The sequence below is a fragment of the Aphelocoma coerulescens genome, chromosome 2, assembly GCF_041296385.1.
Source record: "Aphelocoma coerulescens isolate FSJ_1873_10779 chromosome 2, UR_Acoe_1.0, whole genome shotgun sequence".
Lineage (NCBI taxonomy): Eukaryota > Metazoa > Chordata > Aves > Passeriformes > Corvidae > Aphelocoma > Aphelocoma coerulescens.
The window spans coordinates 133296546-133322538 of NC_091015.1; the positions used below are offsets into that span (position 1 = coordinate 133296546).

The window sequence follows — 25993 nt, forward strand, 5'->3', positions numbered from 1 at the left end:
AGACTGCAACACAGAATCATCAAAAACCAAATGAGTTGGAAGATTCAGTCAGTGGACTGATAGAAACTAAATCTGTACTTCTATTTGGAATCCACATAGCAGAAGCTGAACAAAAAGGAGAGAATGCCCTGAATTAAGTAATTTAGCAGAGTTTTCAGCTTTTGTAATCAAATGATAAACTAGGGCCACTTCATAGATTGTATTTGCTTGCTAGGGGAAATCAAGATGTATTGGAAACTTCTTGCAGAAGTTTTTTGTCAATTTGGCAGCTTTCCTGTTAACACCTGAGGCATTCAGCAAGTTAGAAATTTATTTAAAAGATGATCATCTTTAAGACTGATGATGCTGTGATGACCTGATTCAAAAAGTCAATACAAATAAAAACGTCAACATCCCATAAACTCCAGAAGTAGTATCTTAATTAAATTTTCTTTTCCCTGAGGTACTTCAAATTTTGTTTGTGTTACATCACCACTATCTGGTTCATGGATAATGAGAGACACTCCTTATTCTGTGCCCAGTACCACAGTTAGCTTTTTCTCATGATATACACTTTTCTTCAGGCTGTATTTTCATTACTAAAGAAGTACCAGACTCTTACTCAGATGGAATATCATAGAATGACTTGGGTCAAAGGGGACCATAAAGATCTTCTAGTTCCAACTCCCCTGCCAAGCCTGAATGCTTTTGTGGAAAAAGGGTGAAACTAGCATATGTATAGCAGATAACTTGTTACTACTATTAATTGGACATTTGAAAAATATTCCTTTAAGTGACGATCCTTTTATTATCACATGGTAAGAGCAAAACCAAGGCTCTTTATTTTAAACTTGTGAAGACATGACTACTCCCTTGCAAATGTTCATATACTGAAGTCTGTTATTACTACAAAATAAATGGTAATGCCAATAGAGTAACAATTTAACTGCCCTGTGAGAAAAATATCTTTTGGTTATGCTTTATGAAGATCAGATGTTCATGGTTTAACTTTATTGTTTAGAAAATAATGAAAAACAGTTCCTTTACTTTTTTTTGTATGTAAAATACTGGTATTGCTTCTTCATTTCAAGGAAGATACTGAAATATAATGGCACTATCACTTCATAAAATGTTAATGCATTTTTGGCAGGTTTAAAATTGGGCATGGAACAGGACACTTGGGTGATGATCTCTGAGCAAGGAGAAAGATTGTACAAAATGATGTGCAAACAAGGGAATCTCATCAAAGACAGGAAGAGGAAATTAACCACTTTCCCCAAATGCTTTCTTGGAAGGTATTATATACATTTGATAGTATGAATTCTCACCATCTAAACCCCCATTTTAAATCTTCTTTGAGGTTCTTTAAAACCGTGCTTCATTTGTAGTGTCTGTTAGACCTATTTGCCTCACAGAATTTAGCCAGTAAATGTGAGACCATGTAAAATGGTCTGCCTGAAATTTATGAATGTGTACTTGTTTTGCAAAGTAGTTCTGCTGAAGAGACAAGGCTTGCAAAGGGCATGGCGAAAATATGGAAATGCATCAAGTGAATTAGTTTCTCTCGAGAAATAATTCCTAACTTGTTTAATGGATTTTGTCTTTGTAATGACTAGTTTGGAGTGTAAAATTTCATTTATTCCACCTAAGTAATCTTTGTCTCTTAAGACAGCTGCTGTCCTCCTCTTGCTTGAAGGTCAGGAACAGAGTTACTAAATAAGGTTTACATGCTTAAATTATCAGGGGGATCTTTATAATGCCATATTACGCCTACGGCTTGAGAAGACTGAAAGAGAAATAGATACCCTAAAAATGTGTACATGAAAAAAAAATCATTTGGGAGACAGAAGGGTTATCACTTATTTCATTTGGCCATAAGATAAGTATGAAAACTTAGGACCGTAAGCTGAGTATGAAAAGCATTTTTATAACTTAGAGACTGTTTTGCACAAATAAGTTGTTGAGAAGATACCATGGGGGGTCAAAAGGGGAAAAGAAACTTGGGAGATTTTTTTGTGCTGTCAGAAGTGACATAGTTGAAGAGAATTGAAACCAGGATTAAGATGAATGATTAAGCTATGGTTGAATCATGTTTCCTCAGTGAAGTTGTTGGATGCAGGTGAAGAACACGCTCATGGGTGAGGAGCCATTTAAACCTACCATCAAATAGCTGCTTTTCTGTGCTATTTTTGGAGTGGACCGATTTGAAGAATGCTTCTGCTGGTCCCAGGGTCACCAGTTAAAACCCATGAATTTGAAGGTTACATTACCTCATTACACTTTTCTTTTGATTTGTAACGTGCACATTTTATGTGCTCTAGATCCGATGTCTCTGAACTGCATCAGCTTTATTTTGATACAAGCCAGGCATTTCCTGCACATGAAGTATATAATAGGTGTATATACTCAGGATGTCAATATGTTTGACACACCTTGCAAGTAACAAGCCTACTGTTCTGTCATACTGTGGTCATGTTCTGCCATCATGGCGTATCTGCCCTGGGCAGTGCAGTAGGAATGCCTGGGATTGCCTTAGGTTGGTCTGTCTGGTCAAGTGTGGCTATGCTAGTTAAGGACATCCCAGAAAACATGGAAGATCTTCACTGTGTGCCAGGTTTACTTAATGCATGGAAAACTTATGAGCAGAAAAGACATCTCGTGGGAAACCGTATGTGGTTATGTCAAAATAATAGAAAACCTGTAAAGAGTGAGGGTTTTTTTAGAGGTGGTGTCGTATTTTGAGGATCATTTGGCTAAAAAAATCATTTACGAGACTAGTAAAAAATACTAGTAATGGAGAGGGAAATGCAGTAGATCTGGTGGTATGAGATGTAAAGTTTGTTTTCTGCATCTGTTTTTCAGTGAATTTGTGTCCTGGCTGCTGGAAATTGGAGAGATACACAAATCTGAAGAAGGTGTTCATCTTGGCCAGGCTTTGTTAGAGAATGGCATTATTCATCATGGTAAATTTAGTTAATTTAAACTTACTTATTTTGAAGATAATTGTTGTTACTAGAACGGACTTAATTTTGTTTGACAAAAAGATGGTCTTGTTGACACAAGACAGCTTGTTGAATCTGCATTATATCCTTGCAGGGGCCTCGTGGAGCCACAGTCCATGTCCATAGCAGATTTAGTGGGAAAGGCTCCACTGATTTAATTAGAGTTCCTCTATGCTGTTGGGATCACAACATTGGAAAAGGGGACCTAGAGAAAAATTGCTGTTCTCTTGTAAGCAAAACGAAGTTCTGGGGGAACATAGAATAACACAGTGCTTGTAAGGATTTTCCGGGATTTAAGGCCAGGCATTTTAGGAATAGGTGTTCAACTAAGAACTTTACAAAAGAGTGAGTCACAGCTGGCTGCTTTGATAAATGTGCCTACTCATCTGTTAGATGTTACAAGTGGAGCTCATGAATCTGTAACCCAACAGTTTAATCTTTTGAATTTTAAGACCTTCTTTTCACTACAATGTATAGTTACTAAAATTGATATTTTTCTGCTGAAATTTGCAGCCAAATCTCTGCATTTAGCTCATTGTGGAGAGAAGTATCACTGAAATGGTTCATTTTTTTAGCCAATACAGAAGTTTGATTTCTGCAGGTAATTTGCATTGGCAACATTTTTCTCTTACCAGAACACATGCTCATCTCTGTCATTATTACAAGGTATAGTCTAACAGGACCATGTAAGCAAACTGAAGAAACTTCTGGTTTTGAAGCCATATTTTACAGAATCATGTATGATAGATACAGTCAGTCAAAACAAAGCTGTCAAGTTAGTTACTATTCCATCATAGATCTAGGGTGTAAATTTAGATGGAATCTTTGAAAATATACATTTTAATATGTCTATACTCCAGCCAGCAATTGAATACTTAATTTATATGCAATGATTTTAGTGTCCTTGACTGGAAAGAAAGTGGGAGAATCATAGTGCCACTTAGTTGTGCGTGTTTTAAAAATCCGTGGAGTTGGAGGAAAAATGTTAAGGTTATTCATCAGTAGTCATGTAGTCTTTATTTCTTTAATGTCAGTCTACATGATTTTCCTCCACCATCATTCAAATGTCAGATGCTATTATGTTTACTACACACACTGAATTGTTTTCAATGAAATGATTCTGTTGCCAAAGATTCTTCTCCTGATCTTGTAATTTATATCCTAAATACATGCATAGATTTTCTCAATGCAGAGTTAAATGAATATTGTGTAATTTCATGAGATAAAAGGGTAATTATATTAGAGCATAGAAATGTGAGCCAGACATGCTACTTTGAATAGTGAATCCAGCTGTGGTTCACTGAAAATAGCATTCCTAAAATAAAGTTGAATGAACCATCTGTTTTCACAGACGGAGCAAGGGAGGAAGAAAGTTTGGCTGTTATTTACATTGCAAATATTGTAGAGGCCTTTGTTGAGAGTTTGCATATTCACTAGGCTGGCCATTATTGTCACTGTGCTGGAGTTCATTCTAGCAATGACAGAACCATGTTGTGATGGACATTGTTTTACTTCCTGGTGTGTGAACTCTAGCAAGCAGAAAAGTTAGAGTTTTTCCTTTTTTTTCCCCCTCCACTTCTATATAAGGGGAAAAACCTGTTTGTATGCTGCTTTTTTAAATCTATGTGGTGGAATTCTCTGATTTCTGAAATGACTGATACCAGTCAATGGAGCGAGACACTTTGTCCACTCACTTGCTGCAGCTGATTGGAGATGGAAGCTTTGTCTCAATGGATTAAGGAGTTTTATAGTTACAAAAATAAACTGAATATCAGATAGTTTTAAAATGAATAGGTATTTATGTGGCTGTGCAGTTTCTTGGACTGATGTAATGATCTGATTTAAATTTCCTTGGCAAAAAAATTTAAAGAAAAGACTAGTTTAAACCTTGATCAGTTCCCTTTTCTTAGCGTATGCCATATAAATGTGGGTATAGTTTCGGAAATGAAACATAAAACTACTTGGGCTTTCTTATTTGTGTGGTAATGCAGCTTTTTGTGAGCTTAAGTGTTTGAAACCTGGCATGTTCCAGCTCTGTGGAACTACCCCCTTAGTTTCTGGTGCACTGTGGTAAGTTGGAGCTGCAGAGACAGAGTGGTACTTGTGTTTCTCAGAGGGCATAGCCTGCTCTGTTTGTCATGGGCGTGCAAGAAAGGAAAGGTGCTTTTTAAGCCTGGTACCCTCCCAGCGCATCCCTGTAAGAGTGAGGAATAATTTGACTTTACGCAAAATTGTTTTGATGGTGGTTTTTTAATTTTCGGAACTTGCTGGTTATAAAAAAAACTCTTTGTATACGTTAATCTATTGGAATAGATTATTTTTCTTTAACAGTAGGAATGTTTTTTAATTACAGAGCTAGAAGATCTTTTTTTCTTAGTAAAATGGCCACAATCTATTAAAATTCACTTAGATACTTACATTAGGCATTATATGTGAAAATTTCGTCATCTGTATCTCATTTATTTAGAAGCAATGATACGTAAAAGAGCTTAGGAATTATTTTGGATAATCATCTTAGCATGAACCATCAGTTCAAGGCAATTGGAGTAGTGTCCTGGGTTTTACTATTAGTAGATATATCACATGCAGGTAGAGAGGCTATTTTGCTCTTGCACATGACACTGGTGAAACTGCTTAATATATGAAGTTCAGTTTTTATGTCTGTGTATCAGATGATGGGTGGAAATACTGAGGAGCTTGAAGGGGCATGAAAAATGACACAGAAGGCACCTTACTATACAAGTTTATGGTGCCTAACTAAATTTTTGGAAGGGAATTATGTATGATGGCTTAATCACTTGGTGTAGGAAGGCATGCACAGAATTACCTAACTCTGTCAGGTGTGTTACTCTGATAAATGAGGACATTACAGTACCCTTCTTTATCAGTTGATGACATGTAAATTGACTTTCGAAATGAAAGCTTACAACTGCAAGCAAAGCTCTAATTAATAAAGCAGTTATCTTAGGATGGGTATAATGCCTAATGCTGTCCTCAGCCATCAAATGGATCAGCCTTTTTTCAGAAAGATTCGCAGCAGTACAGTTTCCAGGAGAAGGCTTGTATCCTACAATATGACTGTTTTGACAAAGCATTTGAAGTCGTGAGGTTTGTTGCTGGAATCCTGTGAATCTCTGGAAGTCCACCTGTAAAGATCCTTTTTCCCAGGTCTTTGGGGAAATAGATTATCAACGTCTTCATAATGATTGCCAGTGTCTTGCACTTATGACCTTTGGATGGGTATATATAGAGGAAGACGTTCCTCTCTCTTTTGTTTCCACTGCAAGACTGGTCAAACATGTTATGAAGTGTTTGTAATTTACTGAATCATCTGAGATTGGCCTCATCAAGAATGAGGACAGAAAATAATGTGGAAGAATAATAGGAATAGGTGTAAAATGAGTCTTGGCTACTTGCTTGATAAACTTTGCAAAAGCACTGAAGACTAAAGAGACTTGAGTGCCTAATTTCTCATGCTGTCCCCTGTCTGTTTGTCTTCCTTATTTTTTGCCCTGTGATTTGAAATTGTTTTCTTCTGTACTACTGAAATGTTGTAAGAAATTACCAGTGGCATAAAGGAGCTTAGGGCAGATGATCTAACTGGGCTTCCTGCCCTCCCTGTCTGAAATCTACCTATGGCTGTGTAGTGGGCTGTTATTAGAAGAAATGATGCTGAGCTTCCTCTCTCTCATTGATTTCTTCAGAAAGTCATCTAACAATACTTTTTAAAAAAATTTAGTTACAGATAAGCACCAGTTCAAACCTGAGCACATGCTGTACAGATTCCGATATGATGATGGAACGTACTACCCCAGAAATGAGATGCAGGATGTGATCTCCAAGGTACAGAATAAAATAGTTGCTATTATTAGGAAGAACACATCAGAAACTGAGATTCTGCTTAAAAAGTAATGTAAGAAATGCTGGGATAAACAAGATCCCCTCAGAGTTGCCACTCTATATTTACGTGAATCAAATTCAGCTTTCCATTTGTAAGCTTTGGCTAGTTGTTACACATTTTAAATACAAAAATGAAAGTTTACTATTATGTGGTTATAATTGCTATTAAATGGTTTCATATGCAGGATGCATTTCCTGTGTTTCTGGGTGATCCTGAAGCTGAGGTTCAGTCTATTGTATTTTTCAGTCCCTTTTCATAGATATGAAGATATATGTAGGAAACAGTTTTTAAGTTTCTCTGAAATCTGAGTGTCCTTCATTAGCGCTCTAACAAGGCAGTACATCTATAGTCACATAGGTGTTTAAACGTAATAGGTAGTCCTACCCACCTATGCTACTGAGAATAATGAAAAGATTGATGATCAAAGTTGCCTTTAGAGTCATTAATATTCAAATTTGTCATGATTTTGAGTCAGTAGAAAATGTCTGCATTTGGGTATTACACTGCAGTATAATTTAGTTTTTTGCTCCACTTGTTAATGTAAGGTTCATCTAGAGGAATCTGCAATACTGAACTCCCAGGCAGAGTAAAGTAGGATGGAATCTAATTTGACACAACTTTTAATCATTAAACATTGTTCTTCATGCATATTGTAAACATAATTGGGTTTTGATGTTTGCTAAGTAATACTAATGTGTTTTCTTTTTTTAAATACAATTTTCTAATGGTAGTTTCTTAAACTAATCCAGATGTATAATTTATTTATTTTTAATAAAAAGCATTTCTAATCTCTAAATCTTTTTTGCATTTTTAAAATTGATTAGTTATAATTCTAATTTGTAAACAAAATATTGATGCATATAATGAAATGCAGTGGTTTTTATTTTAATTACTCAGTTGTGTATAGAATAGCAACCGCTATTTGGGACAACCTTAATGCATGGAAACATTGCTTTATTTTTTGTGTGCTTTTCTTTCAAACTATTTCAAACTTTCAGAATTTTTTAATGCTACCTTAAAGCTAATCCTTTTTTGCATATGTCTCAGTAAGCTTAGGTTACATTGGAAATATTTTCCTTCTCATAATTTATTCATCTATATTGTTATCTGGAAACATTGTTTTGGCACATGAAAATACATAGAAATACATAGAAATACACAGACCTTTTTACTAAGTGAGTGAAATCCATTGAGAACATGCAGTCTTCCTTACTGCGTCCCTGCCTCTTGTCTGTGATGTGAATGTGTGGTTAACTCACCACCTCTTCCTCTTTCACAGGGTGTACGACTGTACTGTCGCCTTCACAGTCTCTTTACCCCAGTAATTAGGTGAGTCCAACTGGGAAATCCTGAGGGAGTCATTTGGAAGAAGTACGTGATCTGGAGATGCTGTGTTTGAATGTAGGAACCTAACCCATCCTTTCAAGACTGGTCTTTTGAGAGTAATCAGATAAGATTGAAAGGCTATCCAGACAAAAAAGCATAACTGAACCGCTAAATGGCTGCCAACTCTGTTCAATGTAACTTTTTTTAGTGGACTTCTAGAGCCTCCTAGGTCCTGATGGATATGCTTGTATGCTTACTGTATATATTAGTACACTCCTTTACCAACACACCAATGCCTTGTTTGAAGAGTCCCAACTGTAACAACACACCTGCCTTTGTACTCCACTGACAATAACATCCAAATAAGATGTGATCAGGCTCCTCCTTTCTGTCTACAAGAAAGACTTAATTTGCTCTTTTTTTTCCTCCCGAGAAAACTTCTCAATCATTATTAAGTGCTCAATTCATGCTTGCAGTAACTTGTTCATAGGCTACAAGTATTATTCTCTTTCTTCTAAGCTTTTGTTTGATCTTTAAAAACTGTTCTGTGTTGTTTTGAACAGGGATAAAGACTATCACTTGAGAACCTACAAATCTGTGGTTATGGCTAACAAATTCATAGATTGGTTGATTGCCCAGGCAAGTAGACACCTTTGGATTTATGTATGTTTTGCATTTAAATTCTAATTTGAAAGCTACTGATAGTATCAAGAAGAAAACTATGCAAACACTTTCTGTAGGGCTTATTAGAACAGTGTAAGTATAAGCCTCTTAAACTAGTAAAGTAACAGAAATCAGCTGTCATCAGCTGTGCTGTTCATCCCTACTGTGCTTATCTTCCTTATTTGAAATTGAATTGAAATGGTTTAATGACACTTAGCTTTCTGATTCAGCATAGAACACTGTTGTCCATGGCTTGAAATGAAATACAATGAGAAACTCTAAATTGCTAACTAGTTGAGCAGAAGTCAGTACCAATTTGCTGCCACCAATTTTGCTTCATTTTAAATGAACGAGAAAAAACAACATGGTATCCTGTTCAGTCTGTCAACATGCACTAGTTTCATAAAATAAAAGTTTAAAACTTTTATTTTCCGATGCTTATAGATTCTCTTATGTTCTATTTTTATGGAGAATGTAGTCATACTAAAGTATTTTCCTAATTATTTGTAATTATAAAGCATTACAGCATATAAAGGTCCCTTCTAACCCAAACTACTCTCTGATTCTATGATAAACATGTATATACTGATTTTTATATATATATATATATATATATATATATATGCTAGAAATGTATACATAAAGGTGGTGGTGGTAAATGTAATCTACAGCAATTTCCATCCCTGTGAGATTACGCCATGGTGCACAGTTTCCATTTTATAAATGGAATTAATTAAAATACATTTTAATATATATTAAAATGTATTTTAAAAATGTATTGTTTTTTAACAGGGGGACTGCCGGACAAGGGAGGAAGCTATGATATTTGGTGTAGCTCTTTGTGATAATGGGTTTATGCACCATGGTAAGTAAATACATTCTGTACAAGCTGTGCTTACTTTCTGTTTCATGTTATCTGCACAGTTGGAAGGAAATGCAGGGGCTGATAAAGATATTACAGAACAGATGGGAAGTTCTTCTATTTTATCACTAAAGAGACTGATGCTACAATCTTCAAGGAAAAAAATAGCTGTTGTATACTCTGAAAATTATATCAAATTTTATAGCACGTGCTGAGGAATTCATCCTCTACAGGATTTAGTGGGGGCAGTTTAATTAGTCACTTTGCAAGAAATGTCTTGAGAAAGTAATGCATGTTGGCACTGATGAGGCAATAAAAAATTACGTAGGAAAGAAATGTGAGATTTTAGGGGGAATGAATAAAGTATGGAGGAGTGTGACTTCAAAAAAGTGAAGTGCTGACAATGGGAGAAAGTGGATTGGAGAAAAATGAGAAAATAATAAGGATAGCAAAGAACAAAAAAGGGAGAGGAGACCAGAGATACGTGCAGCACCAAAAATAAGGTGAACGAGGTCCCATTTAATACCATCAGAGGGAAAATTTCAGTGAAATGTCTGAAGTAGTAGGTCACTTACTGAAATGAAAAGAGGAAGAATTTTTTTTTTATCAGCTTGTTTAGACAAGGGGTGAGAACATTCTCTCCAGTATTGTTCATTCTTTTTCCTTTGGTTTTAAATACACAAACTGCATCCATTGGCTCTTCTGCTTGCTTCCTCATTCCTACCAAACCTGTTTCTAAGTCTGAACCCAGCATGCCTCACTATCTGGAGAGTGCCAGAACTTGATGGTGAGCATCTTCAGCAGCTGCCCAGCAGAACTTTTAAAAACCATGTTTTAAAATACCTTCTAGGAAGAAACCTTCCTAAAACCATTTTACCTACCTAAAACCTTTCACTAAAACCATTTTAGGCTAATATGTCTTCCCCACCTTGGTGGAATCCAGATGTTGTAGTTGAAAAATGAGCTTAGTGATACCTATCCCTCTATAATAGATCCAAATAAAAATTGTTGTGTATGTTAAAAAAGATTTCCCTATATTCATATACACACAAATATTTTGCTAGCATTCAGTATGTGTATGCTAGTTCAGTATTTTATGGTTCATGAAAGACATGATATTCAAAGGTTCAAAAGAAAATAAACATTAAGATGTGTTGGTTTCTGTCATACAGTGTTAGAGAAAAGTGAATTTAAAGATGAACCACTGCTGTTCCGTTTTTATGCGGATGAAGAAATGGAAGGATCAAATATGAAGCACAGACTCATGAAACATGATCTGAAAGTGGTGGAAAATGTCATAGCCAAGTCATTACTGGTGAGTGAAAGACCATCAATGTGTGCTTTGATGAGTAAAAAAATTGGTCATAGTGACAATATATTAGGACAGTTTATTGTTATTTAATGAAGAGATACTTCATTTTTTTAATGCCTTTCTGAACAATTTTTTAAAAATTTTATTTTACAGATTAAATCTAATGAAGGAACCTATGGTTTTGGTTTAGAAGATAAAAATAAGGTGCCAATTATTAAAGTGGTAGAGAAAGGATCAAATGCTGAGGTATCGAATATTATAAATTATCTTCCCTGCTTTATTTACTTGATCGCTGGTGCATGTTTTGTACGTAATTTAGAAAAGTTCTATAGTAGTAGAAGGTGGCAGTGAACACTTACCAAGAAAGCTGTGCCTATGAATCTTTTTCCCTTTTATCCTTTGGGTTTTTGGTTGGTTTTTGGTGTTTTGGGTTTGGTTTGGGGTTTTTGTTGTTTTTTTTTTTCTTATTTGTTTGCTTTGTTTTGTTATTTTGTTTGGATTTTTTTTTATTTTGTTTTTTTTTAAAACATTGCTTTGACCATTATCTAATACTTATTTTCTGCTCAGCTAAATTGTCTTATTGAGTGATGATATAAAAGTCACCATTTTATTTTTATGTATTTTATAATATTCCAGTAATGACATTAATCATAATTGGAATAAACATGATTGGTAGAATATGAAGTGGGTATAGAGATAGTCTGTGAGTTGCAGTTGGCATATTTTATAGTAAAGGATGTATCAAGCTTTAGATAAAGTCTGGAATTTGAGAATCTGAAGGAAAAAATTACAACCTTCCTGTTTGGTAGTATTGCTTTAGATTTTCTTTGTGTTAATTCATATTCTACTGAGCAGCATGGGTGTCTCTATATATGTAAAGATAAGGTAAGGCTCTTTCATGAGAGAAAAACCTTAGATTTCAAGGCTTTCTAAATCTCATGGTGGAATACAAATTTAAATTATAAATAGACACAGCAAATGAATAATATAATACAGCCACAGAGCTAAATAGGGTGATTTCCAGTGGTCAGGTTCTGCCATGATCTCCTATGGCACTAAGCACTAAGGCTTTGCCCGTACTGTAAGCCACTCTTTGTACTCCTGTAGTTCAACTGTTAGGGTGCCTTCGTTGTTAGACCAAAGTTTAAAAACTCTTTCGTTTCGGAACTTAACAAATATTCACTTACTAAAATATTAATTGTGTCTTTCTTTATGAAAAGAAGCTTTAGTTCCTTTGGAAAATGGTAGATGAACAAATTAAGTACTGTCAGAAAATAAAAGGCTCAATTGAAGCTGTTGTATTAATTACTAAAAAATTAACTGATACTGTAATACTGTCAGAAAATCTTAATGAAGACTAGGTCTTGTATTTAGCTCTCTTCAGAATGAGTGTTTACCCTTCACATAAATTTAACTGGTTTTAGAAGCATTTTGTGGTATAAGTGTGTGGTATGTGAAGGAGTCATAAAGAATGCAAAATGTGGAAGTGTGAACATCATTTTTTCTATTGGGGTTGCATGCCAGCAGAAAAAAACCATAATGAAGCAAACATGTACACAGCTGTTGTTATTTTCTAGATGGCAGGCTTGGAAGTTGGGAAGAAAATCTTTGCCATTAACGGTGACCTGGTTTTTCTGCGACCCTTCAGTGAAGTGGATTGCTTCCTCAAAGCCTGTTTAAACAGCAGAAAGCCCCTGCGGGTTCTTGTGAGCACGAAACCTCGGGAGTAAGTTATCATTCCTTGGGAGAAATTTTACAAACAACAATTGAAATGATTTTTAAGACCAGTGGAGCTTCAGAGAGCACTACTCTAAAGTTATTTTAAATGCTGTATCTGATCTGACTTTGCAAAGTCAAGCAATTTGATTTGCCCTGATTTTGTTTTATTATATTTGTGAGTCAGCAAGAGAATCACGAGTACTTTAGATCTTCAGCTCTGCAGCTTTAAATACATGCAGGTACTGCAAGTTTAAATGAAGTTTCCTTGATTATATGGACAGATTTGATCACTTATCTCTTGCTGTGTGTATTAAATTCCTGTGTCTGGGGATTAGTTGCTGGTTTGGCATAGTCAGTCTCTGTGGTCTCATGGGCCCCTTCAGCTTGTGTGTTGGTGGTGTAAACAGCAGGAGGAAATAAACAGTTCCTCATCTTTACGTAACAGATGCATTTCTGTACAGTTTTGACCATTCCTACCTAAACACAACTTTTGTTATGTAAAAAAAATACAAAGTGAGGCCTAATGGGTGGATTCAGTAAATATGTAAATGAGAAAAAGTATATTAGTAAAGTTATTGCAGTTTTTGCTAGGTTATACATAACAAGGAGACTAAAAAAAACTTGTCAGGAGTAATTTTGATCAAAATTTGCAGAATAAAGACATGCCATCCTCTGTTACCATATAGCATATGTGAGTGCCTTGCTCAGAAATGGCTCTGGTTATGTGGTAGCTTGAAGATCTGTTTCTCCTCTTAATAAGCAAAGGTGTCTTGAGAAGTAAAATGGCACCCACAACAGGCAAAAGAGGAAAGAAATAAATAGGGCTTATCTGGACTGATACTCCAACACCTGCTCCCACCCTAAGCAAACAAAAATAACTATTAAAAAATCCCCCAGACCACAGGGTTGTAGAAAGCATAAAAGGCATATCTTGGCTTTTCTTTAATGCAAATCTTGGTTTAATTTCTGACTCAACTTGTGGGTGAATTTCAAGGTTGACAGAGATGTTCTAGTGAATGAAGAGTTCACAGGAGACAAATTTGTTTCTCAGTGTTCCCTGCTTTTTGTCAGGAGCTGCTTCTAGCACAGCTGAGTTGACAGAAGACAGTTCTCTCCTGAATTCTTAGCCTAAACTGCCAGTGATGGTCTTTCATTGTTCGTTAACGTGTTCTCAAGGTGGTTTCAGAATGCAACCATATAGATGGTATCAATAGTTAATATATGAGTACATTAAATGATGTTATACTTACAAAAATATTTAAAGTAAAAATTTATGAACATCAATATATTATTATATTTTAAAAGAATTATAGACTTCAGTGACTTTTGGATCTCACCTCTGATGATAATCATCTCCAAATGCTTTATGTGTACTAGAAAATAAGAAGTACAAGAAATGATGCAATTCTATTATTCAAAACTGCCTGTAAATCAAGTTTGTTATAGTTCAAATGTATTTTAAAATCAATTTCCAGCATCAATTTGAATTTGTTTGCTTTTGCAATGGGAAATGGAGCTCGGGGCAAAGATCCTTGAAATAATAACAGAGCTGGCTCTGGATGGAAAGGCTGCAAAGTTAAATCAGTGTACTGTTATGCATGACCTAACTAGCTCTGATAAGAGCTAATGCAGCTGTGTTGCTCTTTGTATACTGTAAGCTGATATCATGAGGGGATGCTAGCTTACTTTGGGCGAGTTCAGAGCTTAATTTTAAGGAGTAGATGTGAATTTTGATTCTCAGAATTGTTTCTGTTGGTTAGGTTTGTCAGTATGTTTATTACTCTTGTTCTTAGACCAAGCAGGAGCACAGCACAATATGCTTACAAGTCATACAAACAGCAGTAGATGATTCTTGCTTTACAAAACTCAGTGCTTTCCGTAGCTGCTCAGAAAAACTGCAATAAAACATTATTTCAAGAAGACTCGGCAAGAAGAGGCACAGGTTGCTGGGAGTGCCTGATGCTTCTTTGCAAGGTTGGGATGACAAAGAGTTGTTTTGCAGAAGGTGAACTGTGTTTGAGGAGCTGTGTTGCCAGGTGAAGAAGCTACAGGAAGAAGTGAACAGGCTCTGCAGTATTTGAGTGAACGAGCAAAAGACAGACCAATTCTTTTCAGCAACACTACAGTCTCAGACTCCCAGGAGTCTTGAACCTCTGCTGTGGTGAAGAAGCAGATGGACTCAGAACCCTGCAGGGTAATTAGTCAAAGGACTGTTAGCCAAGGGTCTGTTGAAGATGAAGGCTGGAGGCACATCACAGCACGTACCAAGAAGAATGTTCCTCCTTCTCTGAATTTGACAAGTAGGACTGGTACCTTTTACAACAGGCATGGGGCTCTGGATCTAGAAGACCAAACAACTGATGAGGTGGGCAAAGATATTCTGGGGTGGTGGGGCCTCCTGAGACAACACCACCTGTGCCCTGCATCAAGACCTCCTCTGTTAACAGGAAAAGAAGGGTAGCTGTAATAGGAGACTCCCTTCTAAGGGGGGTCCGATATGCAGACCAGACCCAACCCACAAGGAGGTTTGCTGTCTCCCAGGGGCTTGGATAAGGGACATTACTGGAAAACTCTCCAGTCTACTAATACCCTCTGATTTCTCTCTGCTACTGATTTTTGAAACTGGCAGCAGTGAAATAAAAAAGAGTAGTCTGAGGGCAATCCAAAAAGACATCAGTGTCCTGGAACAATTGGTTGAGAGAGCAGGAGCACAGTAGTTATTTCATTGATTCTTCCAGTAACAAGGAATAATTTTGATAGGAGTAGGCAGATCCATCAGGTCAATGCGTGGCTCCAAGGTTGGTGTCAGAAAAAGCAGAAAAATTTTGTGTTTGTTGATCATGGGATGATCTACTCAACGGCTTGTCTGCTGACACCTGACAGGGTACATTATTTCAGAGTGAAAATGTTTTTGCAGGTGCTGGGATCCATCAGTGCTGGTCACTTTTTAAACATCACCTCCTGAGGGCACAGGAGCAGGCAATTCCCAAATGTTGTAAGTCAAGTAGGGAAGGCAGAAGGCCAGCTTGGTTGAACAGGAATCTCCTCTTGGAAATAAGATGAAAAAGGAAGGTATATGCTCAATGCAAGCAAGGTCAAGTTAAATGGGAAGAATACAGAGATTCTGCTCACCACTGCAGGGAGAAAATTCACCTGGCCAAAGGTCAACTGGAGTTGAAGGTGGCCAGAAATGTGGGGGACAATAAAAAGAGTTTTTTCAAGTATATTAATGGCAACAGGTAATGTAAAAATAAGGTTAGCCTGTTACAGGATGAGGATGGTCACCTCACAAACGGGGACAGGGACAATGCAGAGGTGTTTAATTTATTCTTCACCTCCATCTTCAACATGGGTGACGGACCAAAGGGGGTCTCAATGCCCTGAGCTAGAGGACCATGAGTGCGAGAATGGTCAACTCCCAGCCAACCCTGAAATTATGTGAGATCTGCTGCTTCAGCTGGATCCCTACAAATCTATGGGGCCTGATGGGATTCATCCAAGAAATCCTCAAAGAGCTAGTCATTGTAAAGCTTCTCTTGATGATTTTGAGTTGTCTTGGAAATCTGAAGAGGTCCCAGCTGACTGGAAGCTGGCATACATTGTCCCAGTTTTCAAGAAGGGCGAGGAAGAGGACCTGAGAAGGTACAGGCCTGTCCGTCTCACTTCTGTGCCTGGTAAAATTATGGAGAAGAGTATTCTGGGAGGTATTGAAAAACACCTAAGAGACAATGCAGTCATTGGTCACAGCCAGCATGGCTTCGTGCGAGGAAAGTCCTGCTTATCAAATCCTATCTCCTTTTATGACAGGTTTTTATGACAGTTTATGACTCACTGCAGTCTGCAACTTCCTCTGGAGCAGAAAAGGAGGGGCAGGCACTGATCTCTTCTCTGTGGTGACCAGTGACACAACCCAAGGGAAAGGCCTGTAATTCTGTCACGGGAAGTTTAGGTTGAATGTTATAAAAAGGTTCTTCACCCAGAGGGTGGCTGGGCATTGGAGCAGGCTCCCCAGAGAAGATGTCACAGTACCAAGCCTGACAGAGTTCAAGAAATGTTTGGGCAATGCACTTGGGCACGTGGCATGGCTCTTAGGGTGCCTGTGCAGGGCCAGGAGTTGGACTTCGATGATCCTTGTGGGTCCCTTCCAATTCCACATATTCTGTGATTCTGTTAAATTGTGATATGGGTCTAGGCTCTGCAGTATTCTGCAGCTTTTCTGATCAGGGCTGCTGTGATCTCTGGTCCCCACACTCTGTCCTTTTGGCTGGGAGAGACTGCCTGCCTTGCTAGGGCTTTCAGTGTTGCTGTGCTGCGGCAGCTTAGCCTAACACCAGTCCTTTTGTGAGGAATTTTAAAGCTACGGTGGTGTTTTGATTATAATCAGCATATTGAATTTCCCTGTGGAATAGATTGCTTGTGCTGTCTCAGCTTGCTCTTACTTCTGACGTCAGTGGTGCACAGTATCTGGAATATGAATGGTGCAAAATCTGAAACTGATTTGAATAAAAGTGTGGCGTTTTATACCCTTGTAACCTACATACTGCTGAATAATGAAATGCTACCTTTTGCTACATTCATATTGAATCTTTGCTTGTATCAGGACAGTGAAGATTCCTGACTCTGCAGATGGACTTGGATTCCAAATCCGGGGCTTTGGCCCATCCGTTGTCCATGCTGTTGGGAGAGGTAAGCCGTAAGAACTGTCAATGGTACTGGTAAATATACGTTTAACATCTCAATGACTTGGTTGAGATAAGTCAAAATTAGGTCCAGTAATCCATCTTAGATTTTTATTTTCCCCAAAGTGAAAAACAATATTAAATAAACCCAAATAAAATTATTTTGTGTACTTATGCTCTGTAAGCTTTGGATACATCTTCCAACTTTTCTTTTAAATGTAGCTATGCCAGTGTAGGAAAGTTAAATTAAAGCTGTGCATTCTTTACAGATTAAGGAATAGCTGAAGGATGCAATATCACTTTGTCCAGTGAATGGCTGTTGGGAACCTGTGTGTTAATTTGTTAGATGGCTGTGTGGTTCTGCAATGTTCTGAAAACATTTTGCAAAAAAATATGCCTTTTACAATTCTTTTCAAGAGCATTAGTGACTTTGTCTTAGTAATTGCAGATGTTTCATGTAAATACTATTTTGGGATGTGATTTTCAGCTGCTTACTATCCTAACTCAATATTTTCTACCAGTGCACTTGCGATAAAAGAGGTTGGAGCATTATTTCTTACTGTTTCATGTTGTTTATGGTAGAGCAAACTGTATTTTCAGCTATTGTGGGACGGTTGTGTCTCTTCCCCTGCTCCTGCCTTTGTAACTGAGGAATTAAAAGTGAACTGATCTGCAGAGCAGCCAAATTTGAACAGAGCTTGATAACTTTTTTTTCTAGACTCTGGTGCCAGAAATTAGATTTTCAAAAGAAAGACTAATAAACTACAGACTTAGCTGATGTGATAATTATTTCTGCACCTGGATCTCAATGCAACTGCCTATCATTATTCATTAAGCACATACTTTATTCCAGTTAGCCTCAACAATATGCAAGTGCTTGCTTGTGTGGTTTGCTAAACCTGGCAGATTTTAAGCATATGCTTACATACTTTGCTGAATTGGGACCTTGGGGTTTTCTGAAGAGAGATTTGGGTTGTTTTTTTTTTTGAGAGAGATATTTGATAAGATCTACTTATATGTTTATTTTAAAGTCTTTTTGGGGGGAGGGGAGATTGCGATAGCTGGCAATAGTGTAATTTCTGATGACTTTATATTAGATTTTAAATGCAGCTTTAATCTAATAGTGATAATTCTTAAAATGAGGAAAGCTCGTATATTCTGTAAGTTATTTCCTTGTCAAATATGCTCAACTGACAAGTCATGAAGTCATGGCAAGCTTTTCTATTTTTCAGCCCTGCAAATTCAGTCTAGCCTTTTCTTTCATAGCCCCTAGCTTCTGCACTCCGGTCTGGCAGTCTCTAGGCAATAGATTTTTACTTCCTTGGCACCTCTGTGGCAGTATCAAGAGAGATGTAAGGAGGAGAATGTTCAGGTAGCTGGAATTAAGGTCATACTCCAGCAGACTGTCTTTCAGGAGTGAGTTTGAATCACACTGAAAAGACCTGGAGACAACTGCTATTTTTGTAGTGCCTATTCAGTCACTAGATTTTCCTAAGGTGGTTATTCCGTTGTGAAAATAAGTTGCTGAAAAAATTATTTTATATTGCTTAAAGAGAATGGGTTTTTTAGGTGTCATCTTGCATGTATCCCCCTGTCCCACCCTCTGATAATTTAATTTGAGATATTCTACTTATTTATCTATGAGTATTTTGATTTAAAGCTGTAAGGCCCTTTTTCTGTAATTGTGTTGGTAGAGAATATGAAAATAAGCAAAAGATCTTTGGAAATGTCTTTGGAATTGAGATATTTCACTTCATGTTTGAACATGATACTCTAGTATGCTTTTATACTTCTTTATGTATTGCCAGAAAGCTTCTGTTCTGTATGTAAAATTGAAACACCTGAATTAAACAAGAAACTCATAACTTGGATCATATAAAAGTAGACTAAGTTGTAATTAGCGACTTTGAAGCTAGAGCCATTTTATCCTTTTAAAGTCCTTTCCTTTGAGGTGAATTTTCTACATTTTCATATTGCTAGTAAATGTTTGTTGTTTTGCCTTTAGAAAGTTGTCTGGTCTCTTCTGCTGGCGAACTCAATTTTCTTGGCATCCAGCTGGTCCACAGAAGTACTCTGTGGTCAGGGGAAGTATGTAAGGATCAGTCAGGCCAGGTTCTGATTTTAAAAAAAAAAGTGTTTTGGACTGTAAGCTTGAAACGAGATGTGTAGAAAAAGAAGTCTGCTGACTATGTGGGCTTTTATTGATAGGAACAGTGGCAGCTGCGGCGGGTCTCCACCCTGGCCAGTGCATAATCAAAGTGAATGGAATTAATGTCAGCAAAGAGACTCATGCAAGTGTTATTGCTCATGTCACAGCCTGCAGAAAGTACAGGCGGCCAATGCAGGTATGTCTCATTTGGTGCCCTTGCACACTTTCTTCTAGCTTTCTCTTTTTGGTCAAAGTAAACAGTGTGGTGTTTATCTGTGGGCACATCTGTTGTGTTTGAGTGGGATGGGAGGAAGGGAGTGGTGAGTAAAACTGAAGGCAAGCCAACTGAAATATAAAAGCTGAAGATTGCTCAATATATTGGTCATATTAAAGATCTGCTTAGTTTCTGCACTGAAATAAATATCAGAGATAACTTTTATATGGTCTTTTTAAAGGGTTATTTCAAACATTTCTGCAGTCCTGTGCAGAAAGCATTATGAGGTATATTATCTTGATGGAGAGGGAATCACACAGCTTGCTGCCTGCTCAGCAGCAGGAGAATGAAATGCATAAAACGGATCTTCTTCCAGAATTTTGTTACGCTTCAGTACACAGAGTGCATATATTCCATCCAGAAAGTCTGAGTTCCCATTGCATTCCAATCTTCAGAATAAGCATAGATTAAATGACTCAAAATTTCATTTTTTTTTAATGCATGCAAATTTTGTTATCTTTTTCATGTTAGTTGAGGCAAAAATCTCAGGCTTCCAAGATACAAATTTAAGGAAGAAAAACAAGCTGGATTCTATAATGTAATCTTCCAATTCCCTGCAAATTTTTCATAAACTGTGAACCAGTATCATTAATTAACCTCACAAACTCTTCAAGTACGTGTTTACTGAGGAGAAAAATCCAATTAAAATCAAGACTTAAATCCTTTTCCCACACCTACTGCATAGTTATAAGAATTATATGGTTAGTACTGTGTCATATAAATACAGCCTTTATGAAAATGTTCTTGGGATGTTTGTGTTGAAGTGATAATACAGAATTGAAATTGTTACATGGTATATCAAGATCAAGCTCACCTATTCTTTAAAGGAAGATGCACTCTAGTAAAGAGAGAGTGTCTTGTGCACTAGTAGCAAAACTGGCTAGAATAAAACATAAATTAAATTCTCGATAGCAGTTTTGTTCTCTCTGTGTAACTGTAGAATTCCTATGGATATAAGTGACATCCAAAAAGGGTTGATTAATGCTGGCTGGTATGAATGCTTTGACATGAAGAATGGCTTCAGGTTTCTCGATCCACTTGTATAATAACTTGAAGTTTTTTCCTACACATAGTATTTATTTCAATTTTAAAATGTAGCTGATCATAATTCAGCAAATCACAGATAACTGAAATTCCCCAGACTGACAAGAAAAACGTCATTTAGGATGCAGTGTTATCAAAAACTATGGGAGAATTGTCTAGACTGAAGTAAATGGTAGTATTCCCACTGATGCCAAAACAGCTAAAATTTAATTTCCTATTAAGAAATTTTGTTGGGTTTTTTTTATTATTTGGAAAATGACTATGGATTTCTCCTGTTTTGTAAGTACAGTGCATTAGCCTATCATTTAATTACCAGGAATATTGTAGTCTCTCCTGTGGTTGCCAATTGCATAATTGAAAAGGAATCTTTTTCTGTTTCTTCTATCTTCTGTTTCTCATGGTAAGGAATCTTCCTAGTCGCCTGGAGCATGAAGCTTCATTTCAGATTCTTTCAGTGAATTACTGTATAATTTCTGCTGGATAATGTTTATCTTCTGTCTTGTCTGAATAAAGAAAATTGAAACCAGATTTTACTTCTTGGAATTACAATTTCTTTGCAGTGATACTGATCATGATGTGACAGATTTATGCTTAGTTTGTTCTCCTGTAATGATTTTGAAGAACATTGCTCCAAGTCATATCACATTAGATTGGTTGTTAACTTTCGGAAAAGGGTCTTCTGTTTAAGTAGTAAGTATTTCCTGTTAGAGATTGGCATGGCAGTCTTCATGCTGCCAGGCAAGCCTGTAAGAATCTTTAACTCCAGCATCAAGCTTTGAGGTGAACCTGCAAAGAAGCGTGGATTTCAGAAGCATTCCTGTTGATCAGCTTCTGCACAGGTGTCTTCCAACAATCAACACAGAGCTCTGAAAGTTAAGCTTATTAAAATATTTCATGCCACTGAGTGAAAAGCAAGGCATAGATGAATCTGTGAAACCTAGAGAAACTGTATCGATGGGATAAAGAGAGAAGCTGAATGTTGTATTTTAGCAAAGGATAACTGGATGTATTTGGCACTTGGCATGAGGATTTTAACATTCAGCCTAAATGTTTGTTGTTCTTGCTTAACTTTGAATTCTTCCATGAACTTCTTTTTGAATTCAGATTTGTCATAGTCATTCTGCTGTAGCTGTTGGAGAAGGAGTGATTAGCTGACTGTCAAGCTTGTTTTGAAGTGTAAGGGACAAAGAGTAGTCTGGAGATGCCATGCTTGACAGGGCCTTCCACAAGGGTCTGATGGACGTGTGGCTGAGTTACAGACTGCATAGAACAAGATATAAGACATACACATGGCTTCTTCAAAGGTTGTATGACCCATGCAAGCCACAGTTCCTGTCCTTGTGTGTCACTCAGTCACAGAAGATGGTGGATTTTAGGAGCCTGTGATTCTTTTCTTTTGGGGGGTGGGGGGGGGAGTAGTGCAGGGGGGCTCTAATCTCTGGGAAAAAATAAAAACCTTTTGTTACTACACTAGTAAAATAAGTGTAGTAAAGGCAAATAAAAGTCATGAAGGCTGTAGTGTGGTTCTTTGTGCTGGTGACACCTGGGTGATAGGTTCGCTGGACATTCTCTGTCTTTGGTTGATATTCCACAACATTTGCCACCAGATTTGTGGATGCAGAGCAGATTTAGCAAAGAAAAAATTGGTTCTTTTTTTTTTTCCCCATGATTTCTTGGGGAAAAATAATTTTTAATCTTCAATTTGATTTGAAATGTCCTAAATTATTTTTGACAGAGACATGAAACTGATGGATGTCATGCTGTCACAGACTTCATACTGTCTCATGACAATATATGATGAAATAAAAAATAACTTGCCAAAATTCTTCAGATGGTTTCATACAATGCCAAAATTCTCTGTAATTTTCTTTTTTTTTAACTTAGACCTTAAAAATAGTGAAATAGTTGCTATCAGTTGCACTTGCAAAGCTTTTTCTAGCTGTCTATTTTTTGTTGTTTTTCTAGCAAGATTCTATACAGTGGGTTTACAACAGCATTGAAAGTGCCCAGGAAGATCTTCAGAAAACAAACACCAAACCCTCTGGAGATGACGGAGGCGATGCCTTTGACTGTAAAGTGGAAGGTATGTGATGTTTGTTTGATTTTGTTGTTGCTGAGAATGTTATTACAATGCAAGGTAAATGTAGGCAGTGGGTTTGTTTGCAGAGAGGAAATTTTGAGCAGATCATAAGATGTGTTTTACATAAGGATTTGCTTTCTTATGTATTCTGAGTATATAAATTTAACATGCTATTCTTTGAAAATTACTATCTTTCCCATTTAGAGAAAATACTTCCGTGAACACTTTGGGGGAAATCTGTTCATTTTTATTTGTAAGAAACATAATCCTAGGCATTACCTGATTTATTTTCACCACTAGTAATAATTTATGACAGACTAGATGCATTAGTCATTACTGCATGGGAAATAACAAAACAGCTATCCTTCATAGTTTCATATCCTTCATTATTTTCAGGCAATTAACATTTAGATAAAATTGCATTCATATGCATCTTGTAACTAAAGAGCGTTAACATGTGAACTGTATTTATGTTCTCTTCATAAAAGCAGATATTGTGGTTTCATTTCTGAATGTTGACAGTTTTCATAGTCATCTTCTACTTTATTTAGAAATTCTGTTTTCCCATTTTTGGGTCTTTCTTAATGTCTCTGGATTGTAAATTAAATGGAATTAGCCCCCTTCAATAACTGTTTGTAAAGAAAGAGGCTGTCTGTTTTGCTGTCCAGTATTTTAGCATCTATAAATCTACTGGTGTTCTGATTTTTAAATTGTTCAGCCAGGTTTTTTAATGAATGGTTTTAAATAGAATGATCAGAACATACCTGTTTCTAGAATGTTTGCCTATGTAATTGTTAGTTCATTTAATGACCGGGACTTGTCAAATGATTTGTGTTACTTTATTTATTCTAGAGGTAATTGACAAATTTAACACTATGGCAATAATTGATGGGAAGAAAGATCATGTGAGTTTGACTGTTGACAATGTTCACCTGGAGTATGGCGTGGTTTATGAGTATGACAGCACAGCTGGAATTAAGTGCCATGTCTTGGAAAAAATGGTTGAACCAAAGGGATTTTTCAGTTTGACTGCAAAGGTATGAAGCATTTTTTTGTATGTTAATGCTTATTGTGTTTAATACCAATAGAGCAACATGTATCTTTTTAATAGTCTTATGATTCTATGTCTTTCATTTGATACCTTATAATCGATTGCCTTTATCTCTTGGATGTTTTGGAGGATGATTGTGGACTCAGGAAGCAAAATGAGTTATGTTGTCATTATAAATTGAGCCTTTAAATTTAAAAAAATGTTAAACGATCTACAAAGTCTTCCATTCCTCCTGCCCCTCTCCCTTATTTCTTAATTGCCAAATAAAACTCGAAAGAAAGTCAAAGATTCACTGAAATGTCTACAAAGGCTATGTACTACCCTCATCTCTTCAACATGCCCTTTACTTAGTTTTCTCTCTCACCATCGTGGCAAGGCTTCAGTTTTTGCTAGGCAGTACAGCTTATTCTGTGCCCTATTTCCTGGCCTTTTTGTGCAGAATATACAAGAGGATAACACTAACTTTCTTTTATGCTTTTTCAGTGTGTTAGCATTCTGCCAAACCAGAGGTTTTCTAGAAGTAATGAACGAATTAATTCAGCAGCTTTGCATAATATGTGCTGATCAAGTAAATACAGCAGATAATGTATTTTAGAGGCGCAATAGTGGTTACATTAGTAGGAAATTAGTAGTAAATCCATTATCAGACAATGTCATGAGAAGCCAAGCAAAAATACTTAGGGTATAACTTAACAGGGAATAGATTTAAGAAAACCTCTTTACATCCCACATTTCATTCATTGTTGTTGTGCACCATTGCCTGTAATGTTATCAGGCTTTTCAGCTTTAGTTATAAGAGATGATTAGTAAGGGGAAATTTTAGTCAATTTCATAACTACTTCTCTTGTTTTTATTATCTTAGATTCTTGAAGCACTGGCAAAAAGCGATGAACATTTTGTGCAGAATTGCAACAGCCTCAATTCCTTAAATGACGTGATCCCCACTGAACTTCAAAGTAAATTCAGTGCCATTTGCAGTGAGAAAATTGAGCATATCTGCAGAAGAATCTCTAGTTACAAAAAGGTATGACCTGCATGTCCTAAGCTTGATTATATTTGTCTTTTAAGGGAACAACAGGGGAATGTTGTACAGTTTGAATAACTTCAGTGTCTATGGCAATGACAAAAATGTGTCTGAAAGTTTAGCTATGAATGCCTTAATTGAGTAATTGCATCAATTGTTTTCAAACCATTCTCTTTATTATCCCTTTTTTAGACATTGGGTAGTTTGTATCCTTCCTTGTTTGCTGTGTTCAGTTATAGACACAATCAACTGCATATTTCTGCAAAAGGGCCGTCATTCTTGTAAATGCTTTAAAAACCAATACTCTAGTGAATTTGCAGATGTTAACCAAAAATGAAGCAATAACAACAGAATTGTTTTTTTTCTTTCTAGTGCACTACTTAAATACTAAATTGTAACCCTTTTCTTCATCTTTTAGGGTCTAGCATAACTGTTAATAGTAATATTTCTGTAAATTATTAGCTTCACTTGGGTTAATAGAACATAATAGCATGGAAAAATGGAGAAGGTGCTGACTTTCATATGCTTGAGATCTAAATTAATGATATGTGAATTAATAAATACCCCAGACTGTGACCTCTAGCTGCTGTCAGTGCATTTCTCTATAGTTGTTCAACGAAGCAGGGCGTAAATGAATCAACCATTTGCCATTTTTTTAATGCAAACTCTTTTTCTCATCCAGACTCCTAGTTCCTCTCTCATGGAACTTAATTGTGTGGGGGGGTGAATTTGAAGTAGACTCAAAATGGCTCAAAAAAAGTGGGTCTGCCCTGTCTTACCTCTTTTGGGGATCTGAGTTGTGGCATTTACAAACTGGTCTGTTCTGAGAGTTAATGCATTAAAAATTGAAAAGAAAAAAAAAAGGAAAGGAATAGCAAGTTGAATGCAGGAGCTTTACACATTTCTAGAAGCTGCATTCAAGAGTGGA

General features: G+C 36.6%; 1 protein-coding gene across 1 annotated transcript in view; it reads left to right on the forward strand.

The window, feature by feature from the left end:
• PREX2 (phosphatidylinositol-3,4,5-trisphosphate dependent Rac exchange factor 2) overlaps positions 1–25993 on the forward strand; it is a 175277-nt gene that overhangs the window by 74725 nt on the left and 74559 nt on the right. The window contains exons 13-26 of the mRNA XM_069004907.1: positions 1130–1274; positions 2842–2942; positions 6721–6824; positions 8162–8211; positions 8772–8847; positions 9664–9736; positions 10906–11048; positions 11199–11291; positions 12623–12771; positions 17365–17450; positions 19652–19788; positions 22876–22993; positions 23843–24027; positions 24904–25065. Of these exons, the coding sequence (XP_068861008.1) occupies positions 1130–1274; positions 2842–2942; positions 6721–6824; positions 8162–8211; positions 8772–8847; positions 9664–9736; positions 10906–11048; positions 11199–11291; positions 12623–12771; positions 17365–17450; positions 19652–19788; positions 22876–22993; positions 23843–24027; positions 24904–25065 (1622 nt within the window). The remainder of the gene's footprint in view (positions 1–1129; positions 1275–2841; positions 2943–6720; positions 6825–8161; positions 8212–8771; positions 8848–9663; positions 9737–10905; positions 11049–11198; positions 11292–12622; positions 12772–17364; positions 17451–19651; positions 19789–22875; positions 22994–23842; positions 24028–24903; positions 25066–25993) is intronic.